Here is a 12221-nt window from a genome sequence, read left to right on the forward strand (position 1 = left end):
AAAACCTAGCTATGTGCCCTGACAGGAATCAAACCCGAAACTTTTCAGTATATGGGATGACTCTCCAACCAACTGAGCCACACCAGCCAGGGCGAGAAATGATCTTTTAAATAGTAGTAGTAAGCAAAAGGCAATAGACCTGAGATATAAACTGCCTGCCAGGGTAGTGTTAGAGAAGGCTGAGTAGAGAGCTGGGACTTTCATTTCCACTGGCATTAATGCTCTTCACCCTCAATCACTGGAAAAAATAGTGGCGGAGATGACCTGGACATCCACTCACACCAGAAGCAATGAGCATCCCTCTTTCCCTACTTGGGTGGTACTGGAGGAGGTCTAGCAGAGAATCGGAACTTTCAACATAGCCCATCCCATATAATAAAAGGCTAATATGCAAATCGACTAAACAGTGGAACGATCAGTCACTGTGATGTGCACTGACCATCAGGGACAGACGCTCAATGCAGGAACTGCCCCCTGGTGGTCAGTGCGCTCCCACAGGGGGAATGCCGCTCAGCTAGAAGCTGGACTCACAGGTGGTGAGCGCAGCAGCGGTGGTGGGAGCCTCTTCCACCTCCATGGCAGCGCTAAGGATGTCTGACTGCCACCTTAGGTCTGCTTCCCACGGGGAGCAGGCCTAAGCCAGCAATCAGACATCCCCCGAGGGCTCCTGGACTACAAGAGGGCGCAGGCTAGTCTGCGTGACCCCCCCGAGTGCACGAATTTTATGCACCTGGCCTCTAGTACATTAAGAAAGAAGAAATAAAAAAGAACAAAAACAACTTAAGTTTCTACCCTCAAGAACCTAGGCAATGAAAAGGAATATAAACTGGGAAGCAAGCAGAAGGAAAGGAATAAAGATAAAAGCAAAATTCAATGAAATTGAAAACAGAATAACCATAGAAAAAAAGCACTGAAACTAAGTGCTGGTTCTTTGAAAAGAAAAACACACACACACACACACACATTAAAAAACCTCTAGCTGCTAGAGCAGCCGTGGGCAAACTACGGCCCGCGGGCTGGATCCCGCCCGTTTGAAATGAATAAAACTAAAAAAAAAAGACCGTACCCTTTTATGTAATGATGTTTACTTTGAATTTATATTAGTTCACACAAACACTCCATCCATGCTTTTGTTCCGGCCCTCCGGTCCAGTTTAAGAACCCATTGTGGCCCTCGAGTCAAAAAGTTTGCCCACCCCTGTGCTAGAGTCTAGCAAGACCAACAAAGAAAAAAATAGGGAAGACACAAATTACCAATATCAGAAATGAAATAGATGAGGATTAAGGTTAAAGAATCTGCAGAGACCAAAAGATAATAAGGAAATACTATAAACAACCTATGCTCATAAATTTGACAATTTAGATGAAATGAATAAATTCTCATCACAACTCCTACTATGAAATAGACCACTTGAACAGTCCTAAAACTATTAAGAAAATTGACTGTGATTTTTTTTTTTAACTCCCAAAAAAGACATTTCCAAGTCCAAATGCTTTCACTGGATAATTATACTAAACATTTAAAGAAAATTAACACCAATTTTACAGTCTCTTCCAGAAATTAAAGAGGAGGGAGCACTTCCCAATTCATTTTATAAAGCAAGTATTAAATACCAAAACCAGACAAAGCCAGTATAAAAGAAAAGAAAAAGTACAACCCTCGTGAGTATGGATGCAAAATTCCTTAAGCAAATAAAATCCAGTAATATTTTAAAAGCATTATACACCATGACTTAGTGGGATTATTTCAGGAATGTAGTATGACTGGATCAATATTTGAAAATCAAATAGTATACCTACCATATTATTAGGCTAAAGAAGAAAAATCATATAATCATGTCAATTGATATAAAAAGTATGAGTAAATTCAACCCTGAATCATGATTTTAAGAAAACTTTCAGAAAATTAGGAACAGAGGCAAGTTTTTTCAACTTAATAAAGAGCGTCTACAAAAAAACCTATAGATTTTATACTTAGCGGTGAATGACTGAATGCGTTCCCCCCTAAGATTGGAAATAAAACAAGGATGTCTACTCTCACTACTCTCAGTCAAAGATAGTATAGGGAGTTCTAGTCAGTACAATAACATTTGAAAAAGGAAATAAAAGGCATACAGATCAGAAAGGAAAAAATAAAACTTCTTATTTGTAGATGACATGATCGTCTATACAGAAAACCCAAGGAATTTACAAAAAAAAAACCCCAGGATACAAAATTAATATAGATAAATGTATTGTTTTCCTGTATGCCAACAATAAACTATTAAAATTTGAAATTAAAAAATTAGTAGCACAGAAAAAAGTACTTAGTTATAAACATAACAAAATATGACAGGATCTATATGCCTAAAACTATAAAACTCTGATGAAAGAAATAAAAAATCTAAGTAAACAGAGAGAAATATTCCATGTTAATGGGTTAGAAAATTCATGGGTTAGAAAATTCAACTGTTAACATGTCAGTTTCTTCCCATCTTAATCAATAGGTTCAATGCAATTCCAAATCCTGGCAAGCTATTTTATAGATATCAACAAACTGGTTTTAAAGTTTATATGAAAAGACAAAAGGCCCAGAATAGCCAATGTACTACTGAAGAACAGTCACATTACCTGATTTCAAGACTAACTATAAACCTACACTAATAAAGAGAGCATGGTATTAGTGAAAGAATAGACACATATCAACAGAAAATAGTATAGAACTGAGAAATAGACGCATACAAATAATCAATAGAACATTAGCAAAGGAGCAAAGGTAATTCAACAAGGAAAGGATAACATTTTCAACAAATGATGCTGGAACAATTAGACATCCATATAAAAAAAAAAACCCACCAAAAGAAAGAACTTGGACACAGACCTAATGATAACTTTCACAACATTAACTCAAAAGGGATCATAGACCTAAATATAACAACATCAAAAGCATGATCCATTAAAGAGTAAACTGATGTTGTACTTTAAGATTAAAACCTTCTGTTTTGCAAAAGATACACTTAAAAGAATGATAAGACAAGCCACAGAATGGGGGAAAATATTTGCAAAACACATACAATCATGTGCTGCATAACGATGTTTTGGTCAATGATGGACCACATATATATGATGGTAATTCGATTAAGATTATAATGGAGCTGAATTTCCTACAAGAAATGGAAATTTTTCTCTGATGGGAGCAATATACATACCTGGGGATTGGCAATAGATTCTCTCTCACTCACAGCACCTCAACATAAGAGTGCACAGATTACATCCCTATCAGCCAGCCACTGACCTGTTTCAGCACATTAGGAGCCTGTTCCCCACTGCTATATATTCAGCTCTACAGCCCTTCTAGATCTAACTTGATGGTCTTCAGAGAACATTGTTGTAAATTATTTGTTGAGTACTCAAGACCCTATACAAGGACACAGGTCCACAGCAGCTACCTTAAAAGTATTAAGTACCATAGCCACTTTAGTAAAAGCTCTCTGTGGTAGTGTGGAGCCAGCCTGTCCCTGTACTTTGGAAATATTTTCAGGCTGTATTGATATAAATCGTAAGTAAGTTTTCTTTCTTCCATTAATTCAATGCCAGAGAGAGGCCTTTGTGCTAGATAGGGTCAATGGAACCAAAAACAAATTTCCAAAGTCAAAATATTGAGTCCTCAGTTCTGCACCCTCTCCATGTTAAAACAGCCTTTTTAAAAAAAAAAAAAAATGAATACCAACCACAAACTTTCTTACCTGACCACTATTCCAACATGCAATAGTCCAAACCACATTGCCATGACAATCCTTATGTTCCTTTATCCCTCCATCTTGATTTCTCATTCTTACTGATCCTCAGTCAACCTCTCACTCTCTCCTGACAGTCACTATTATGGCAATCTTTGCCTAACTCAGCCAGTTTCTCTTCCCATCAATCCAGCCCACATCCCTGTTCATGGAGCAACATTGACAGCTTCGATGTTTTATTTCTGACCCTGCCGGAAGGAAGCAGGTGGGGAGGCTTGTGCGACAGTATTTACAAATCTACAAGAGAGTACAGTGATGTCCTAGGCCTGCACATTCACTCACCACTCACTTAATGACTCACCCAGAGCAACTTCCAGTCCTGCAAGCTCCACTCATGGTTAAGTGTCCTATACAGGTGTGCCATATTTTTAAACTTATTTTTACTTATACTTATTTTTTACAATATTTTTATTGTACCTTTCTAGGTTTAGATATATTTCTATGTATATACTTCAAATATTTGCCTTTGTGCTACAATTGCCTGCAGTATTCAGTACAGTAACATGTTATACAGGTTTGCAGCTTAGGAGCAATAGCCTATACCATGTAGCGTAGGTGTGTGGTAGGCTATACCATCTAGGTTTGTGTAAGTGCACTCTATGATGTCTGAAAAATGATGAAATTGCCTAATGATAATTTCTCAGAACGTATCCCTGTCATTAAGTGATGCATGACTGTAGTTGATAAAACAAACTTTTATCTAAAATATTTATTTTAAAAAATTCATAAAACCCAACAATAAAACAACCAAATTAAAAAGTGGACAAAAGACCTAAATATACACTTACTGAAGAAGATAAAGAGATGGCAAAAAGCATGTAAAAAAATGCTCGTCATTTGTCATCAAGGAATTGCAAATTTAAATAATGAGATATCATTATATATCTATTAGATTAGAACAACTAACATTTTAAAAAGTGATAATACCAAACACTGGTGAGGATGTGGAACAATAGAAATTCCCAGTCATTGCTGGTGGGAAAGCAAAATGATATAGCCACTTTGGAAAACAGTTTATTAGTTTCTTACAAAGCTAAAAGTAATCCTATATAATGAAAGCCCAGCAACCAAAAAGGTGGAACAACCAGAGACCAGAACACCTCGGCCCCTCACCCAGGCCAGCCCCGCCCCCAGCGGGGACCCCCACCCCGATCAGGGGTGTGGCCGGCCTGCAAACCATCGGCAGCTCCTCGCCCAGGCCAGCCCTACCCCTCAGTGGGGACCCCCCACCTGGATCCAGGGCCCCCATCAGGGCAGGCCAGCCAGCTCCCACCCTTCAGAAAAGAGCTAGCCACCAGATAAGAGCTTTATTTCTGTAACAACTATAAGAATCACTATATTTAAATTTTTATTTTTTTTATTTTTTTTTATATTTAAATTTTTAAAAAATTCTATTAACTATAATGGTGATAGGTATTAACTAGATTTACTGTAGTGATCATTTTGCAATATATACAAACTTGAGAAATTTGTGCATGGGTGGGGTCCCTAGGCCTGGCTGGTGATCGGGGCCTATTGGGGCTGTCTCGCCCAGTCCCGATCAGGGCAAGGCTGGATGGCTGGGCCTGCCAGCTGCTGGCTGCCAGCCAGGGCCTACCAGCAGCCAGACGGGGCCTGCCAGCTGGGGCCTGCTGGACAGGGCCTTCTAGGCGGGAGGGAGGGATCAGGGGAGGTTGGCTGTGGGAGCGCACTGACCACCAGAGGGCGCTCCTGCATTGAGCGTCTGCCCCCTGGTGGTCAGTATGCACTATAGCAACTGGTCAACCGGTCGTTCCGGTCGTTCAGTCGCTTAGGCTTTTATATATATAGATTTTGAATCATTATGTTGCATACCAGAAACTAATAGGGTTGTATAATATTGAATGCCAATTATACCTCAATTAAATTTTTTAAAAAATTTAGGGCTCCTCTTATTCACATTTTTATTAATTAAATCTCTTCCCAGAGATCAACCGAAGGACTTGTATGCATATATATAAGCATAACCAATGGACACAAGATACTGGGGGGTGAGGGCATGTGCCGGGGGGTAGGGGAGGCCAACGGGAGGTCAATGGGGAAAAAAGGAGACATATATACTACTATTTGTAATACTTTAAACAACAACAACAAAAAATTGAATTTATCTTTGGAGAAGATAAAAAAAAAATCTCTTCCAAAAAAGCTAACTGTTACTCCAAGGATAGGCAATCCAGGCAAATTAAAATTAGTTACAGACATCAAACGCGATGGTAGTGAAATAGGAGTTTTTAGGGGTGAAATAGGCAGATTTAGGGAATTTTTTAAATTAAAGGGGTCCATGGGAAAAGCACAGGCTGCATAGCTGCAAAAGGTTACATTTCCGTAAGACAAGGGAGTTGGGAGAGGCAGAAGTTACATTTCCATAAGATAAAGGAACTGGGGGCAGCAAAAGGTCTATATTTACAAACTAAATAAGGAGGAAGAAAGCCCAGAAGGAATAGAAGAACAACGGGGGAGGAGAGCCTCACATGTCCCATGTGAGGTTCGACCTCTGAGCTCAGGAGTTGCGATAGTAACCAAATCAGAAGGGGATAAGTGACCAATCAGAGGGGATATCAAGGCACAAAGATCTGTAGCCTTTATAAACCGTAGGGAAAAGGGGTTCAGTAGGACTCTTTCCCCCTCCCCACGTGGGAGTCTGTACTTGTTCTTCAATAAATTTCCACCTTTGCTATACCATCATCCTTCTGTTTCATTCTTTGACTCCGATGGACAAAGAGCCTGGGGAAAAACAATTCTGCCCAGGGGAACACCGGAGGTTCCAGTCCAAAATTCCCATATCAGTAGCGGCAGACAGTGGACACTGGGACAGACAAACTCCATTTCCCACACCTTTCTTCCCTGCCTTTCTCTGTGACAGAGGCTATAAAAGCTAAACACTTAAATTTCTGAGCTTCCTTTGAGAGGCCACATTACACAGTTCTGGCCAATGAGACACAAACAGAATTCTGTTATCACCTTTTCTTTTCTTTCCTTCTTACTGACTGAAACACATTTGTGATGGATAGTAGGCAGCCTCCAAGATGGCTCCAGTGAACCCTGCCTCCTGTTATTTGCGTAGTCCCTTCCCATATTGTATCAGGGTGTGTGAGCAATATATGAAGAAACGATGATATCTCACTTCCAAGATTTGGTTATAAAAGATTACTCCCTGATGGCCCCCTTCTGGACCATTTGCCCTGGGGAAAGCTCACTGCTATGTCATGAGCACCCCCATGTGGTAAGGAACTGAAGCCTCCTGCTAGTGGTCCCGTAAGCTTGAAAGCAGACCTCCAGCTCAGTCAAGCCTTTAATGGATGATAGTGCCAGCTATTATATGTTTTTATTATTGAATTTATTGGGGTGACACTGGTTAATAAAATTATACAGGCTTCAGGTTCACAATTCTACTACACATCATCTGTACACTAAGTCAAATCTCCATCCATCAACATTTATCCCTATACCCTCCACCTCCTCCCTCCTCCTGGCAATACCACACTGTTGTCCATGTCTGTGAGTTTCTCTCTCTTTTTTTAATTTTATTTTTGGCTCAATCCTTCAACCCTCACTACCTAGGCCTCCCTTCCCCCAACATCTGTTAGCCTGCTCTCTATGAGGCTGTAACTATGTTGCCTGTTAGTTCATTTTGTTCATTTGATTCCACATATGAGTGAAATCATCTTAACTGAACCTCATGAGGGAATCTGGGTTAGAACATCCCAACTAAACTACTCTTAATTCTCAACCCTCAGAAATTGTGTGAGATAATGTTTGTTTTTAGGTAATATGTTTTGGAGGTAATTTGTCATACAGCGAAAGATAACAAGTACAATGATGCCTGAAAGTTAAGAGCCATTTGGTGACTTGAGAATGAGGATCACATTCTAAGGATGGGAAAGGGTCATTAGTAAACTTGAGCATCAGCATCACCTCTGGACTACTGAAAATAAGGTTTCTTATGGAGGGAGACCCCTATTTGTTTAAGTCACAGTGAAGTTTTATTTGCAGCCAAACACACTCCTAACTGACATACGCAACAATTCCCTAAACCCAATTACAGTTCCTAAAGAGAGGCTCCTTTTATTTAAAGATCTGGCGCTGTTCACAAGTACTTCTCTTATCTTCTGGAACCCAGCTGTTCATTTCCTGACTCAGAAAAAAAATACCCAAACTGTCCTGCAGGCATTCCTGCTATTTAAAGGCAATGGCTAGGATTATCCCCTTCATTCAGCTGGCCAACTGCAATTCCTTCAGTAGAATGCCTACTTCTTAAAATATGTCTCCCTCTGACATATCGTTTTTAAAAATCCATTTGGCTACACCCCAAAACAGAGAATTCAGGAATGAATTCTAAACTGCTGGATTATATAACCCATAGAAAAATGGACTTCTTTTATGATACTCTGCTTTATCATGGATTCTAGGAACACGTTTTAGCCAAAGAGCAGGAACTGGCTGTCTCTACCCTGATTGAAGTACAGAAAAAGGGAGGCTTCAGCTCAGAAAAATCTCTCCTAAAAACCCCACATTCCCCCTCCTAACTGCAAATCTCTCTCTAGATGCCAAAAGATGCCAAAACTGTAACACATAGCAGAAGGAAAGTTTCATTTGGCACAGAAGTAAAAGCAATTTAGATCCAGTGACCTTGCTTTGTCTTTTTTTTTTCATTCTACGTGTACAATTGCTCAGAGATAGAGGCAACACGATCCCAGAAGAGGAAGAAAAATTACAGGAAATCCTGATCCACGCTTGTCCAAAATCATCAAACAACCTAGGCAACTGGTATTCACTCATATGATAGCTTTTAAGTTGTCAGCAATTCCTGGCAAATATAAGAATAGAAAATAACTTCAGCAACTCTTGAACTCTAAAAGGCTTAGTGTTCTCACGGGTCTCTTGTCCTTAGAAAAGGGTGGGTGGGGTGGGGTGGGAAGAATAAGTAAAAGGACATTTAGCCAGAAAAATAAACCTCTGCTCTAAGAGATAACATGGTCCAAGAAACCAGGAATACTATATTGGAGGAAATACCAACAGAGTTTTTTAAAATGTATACAAATTATATATAAATTTCTTAACATTTAACCAATCCAAGGAAGCCATTTCTTATAATTTTATTTTAAGAAAATTTCACTTTAACTCTGAGATGTAAAAAACACTCTAGGATCTTTAAAGCCCGTTGAAGTATACTCCTAGATTCTAATAGCAGCTTAATCATACATAGTCAAACAGGCACAAAATGGTGTTTCATAGAAATGTGACAGGTCCTATTGCAATGATCAGTAAGTAGATTTGCTTATAACGTTTAATCAACTGCATATGATCAGAACTAATATGACATGGATTGATAAACCTGGAACAGCTCCTTGATTCTAAAACATGGTCAATTCCATAACAGCTATGCATATAAAAAAGCAGGCAAAATTTAAAACACTAGTTCCCATCTCACAGAGACCTACACAGCACTTCTTATACTTAGAGAAGCTATCTTTTTTATGCATATTTTTGCTTTTGATTCTGTGGAATTTAGGAATAAATTCAGTTCTAATTTTTATTCTCTCCTTTACTGCCCTACCAACCCTCCCAATAACAGACAATAACTTATTATTCTAAAAAGTTACTTATGATAATATTCCTGAGACTTTTCTGCAATGTGAGTATTTCTTCCATTCACAGGAAGACAGGCTTAGACCGTAACAATGAAAGTGAACTCCACCAGAGGCAAGACAATGTGAGAAAGCTCAGGGACTTCCCCTTGCTACCCCATGGTACTCTCTGACCTACTTTGATCAAATCACCCTTCAGTTCTCAGCCTGAAAGCACCAAAGCTAGGCCTCTGTTAAGCACTGTGCAATAATAAACTATAATAACAACATGCATATACATTTATATTAAAGAGTACACATCACTGAATCTGTAGAAAAAGCACATCATTAAGTATAACATTAACAAAGGATAATTTATTGAGGATTTTTTCCTGAAATATATTCTAAAACATTTAAAAGGATATTTTTAAGAGATGTTATTATATGAAATGTTGTAACAGTGTTTTTAAACTGTTTCATGTGAACATTCCTGATCCATAGATCCCATCTATGTCTAAGCTCTTTTATTGAAAGAGCCTGTTTATAAAACTTTATAATTTCTAATTGGAGAGAGCTTTGACCTGCCAAGTCTTCTTTCCTATGGGAGAAGACACCATCTGCCTTTTCCATGGATTAGTTCAGTACTATGGAGTTATACAAAGATTCTAAAAAAGTATCATATGAAAATAAATAGCAATGACAGTGAACTAATCTCTTTTAGAGGGAAAATTCCTCAAAGGCAAAGACAATCCCCTTCTTCATTTACCTTTTTAGGTCAGAAAAAGTAGGCCATTAATGACTATAATTAGCACAGCATCTGTAGGATGCTCTACTCTAACTATATAGAATAATTTAATCTTACTTAAATTATGATTAAATTTGATCAGAACTGATTGTGTCATGGAGCCACTCCTAAGCCTCAGAAAATTTGTTACTGGAAGGTAGCAATATTCTCACCAAGACAAGTGACCAAGAAAATCAGAAATAATCACATGTTTTTCCTGTCCGTCTTTGTTAAATTTATGCCTTTCACTATCTCCAGAGGGAAAATACAAACTACTCTAACTTCCCCTCTCAATCTTTCTATTGGGATAGGCTGACTTTAAATCAAATGAATTTAAATGATTAATTCAATAAATGCATATAAGCCTTGATTTAACTTGTGATTAAAATTGCTACAACAACAGAAAGTTAGCATTTTCCTTAAAAATGCATTCAACTATTGAAAATACATATTACAACTCAGATGTATCTATCTGATTTTAAAATGTGCATAATCTAAAATGAAGGCAACAATAAGTTTTTTCTAATTTAAAGTTCCCGTAGGAAGAAAGAATAATGAGCTAACTAATATAGAGACTTGTGAACCACACCTGAGTCCACAGATTAAACCTAAATAATTGAAAGGCATGTTATATAAGGAAAACACAACCTTGACAAAAAAATGTTTTCAATAAATTTACTGTCTTGGAACCTTTTATTATTGTATACTGTAAAAATAAAATTTCTAAAATTTCAAACACTTTCAATTGTAAGTATAAATGTATTATTCTAAACAAAAATTAAATGGGACATATAAGAATTGACTTTACATAGATATTTGGGTTATGCAGTAAACTAGATTTTTATCTTCAGCTTGTAAATTAATCTAGCAAATACTTAGCTTTTACTATATACCTACTGAGTGATACAGAAATAAATGATGAGAAAACTTGGCATGTCCTCTACCTACATGAAGCCTTACTCTAGAAGAGAGACATTAATCCAAGAATGATCTAAATGTGATAAAGTATGGAGCTCTGAGGAATAATACGAAAGAAAAGATCTAGCCAAGAAAGTCTGAGAAGGCTCCCTGTGGAAGTTACACCTAAGATCTGAAAGAGCAGGAGTTTACTAGGCAAAAAAGAGAGAGGAAAAGCTCTGTCCAGGAGAAGGGAAAGACATGTATAAAGGCTTTCTAGTAAGATTAAGCACTCAGAACAGGGCACGTGAAAAAGGAGCTGTGGATGGCCTGTGACTCTGGGCCATACTGAGCAAGAAAGAATACATTGCAAGACAAGGCTACAGAGGTAAGCAGAAGCCAGATAGACCAGGTGGGACCTTATAGGGAAGGCGACTATTCATCCTGGTTTATTCCTGTTGAACTGGCATAATCAGCGTTGTCTCATACTGTCCTAGTGTAAAGGATAAATTGTGGGAGGACATGTATAGAATTTTGTCCTTAACCAAAACACCACGGAAATTATATATAAACTAGAGGCCCGGTGCACAAAAATTTGTGCACTCGGGGGGGAAGAGGGGTCCCTCAGCCCGGCCTGTGCCCTCTTGCAGTCTGGGAGATAACGACCTGCTGGCTTAGGCCCACTCCCAGGTGGGAGAGGGCAGGCCCAATCCCTAGGTGCAGCCCCTGGTTGGGCTCAGAGCAGGGCTGATTGGGGAGTTGGGGGCTGCCCCCTGTCATGCACAGAGCAGGGCGGATCAGGAGGTTGCGATGCCACCCTCAGTCATGCTCAGGGTAGGGCCGATTGGGGGGTTGGGGCACCGCCCCCTGTCACACTCAAGGCAGGGTCGATGGGGAGGTTGCAGCGCCACACCCTGTCACGCACAGAGCAGGGCCATTCAGGGGGTTGGGGTGCTGCCCCCTGTCACTCACAGAGCAGGGCCCATCAAGGGGGTTGGGGCTCCGTACCCTGTCACGCACAGAGCAAGGTCAATAAAGGGGTTGGGGAGCTCCTCCCGTCACGCACAGAGCAGGGCCCATCAGGGGGTTGGGGAGCTCCCCCGTCACTCACAGAGTAGGGCCGATAGGGGAGTTGGGGCACTGCCCCGTCACACACAGAGCAGGGCGGATCAGGGCGTTG

At 39.5% G+C, this 12221-nt stretch overlaps 1 protein-coding gene across 2 annotated transcripts in view; it reads right to left on the reverse strand.

Moving 5' to 3' along the window:
- The window catches only part of SESN1 (sestrin 1), a 101222-nt gene that overhangs the window by 58239 nt on the left and 30762 nt on the right, over nucleotides 1-12221 (reverse strand). Inside the window, exon 1 of one of the 2 annotated variants that reach the window (XM_081094864.1) lies at nucleotides 3725-3865. The exons of the other annotated variant lie outside the window; for it this stretch is intronic. Within the exon in view, the coding sequence (XP_080950990.1) occupies nucleotides 3725-3811 (87 nt within the window). The 5' untranslated portion in view covers nucleotides 3812-3865. Of the gene's footprint in view, nucleotides 1-3724; nucleotides 3866-12221 lie in introns of those variants that run through there. 2 annotated transcript variants of the gene reach the window in all.

This window comes from Myotis nattereri, assembly GCF_964212035.1.
Source record: "Myotis nattereri genome assembly, chromosome: 6".
Taxonomy (NCBI): Eukaryota; Metazoa; Chordata; class Mammalia; order Chiroptera; family Vespertilionidae; genus Myotis; species Myotis nattereri.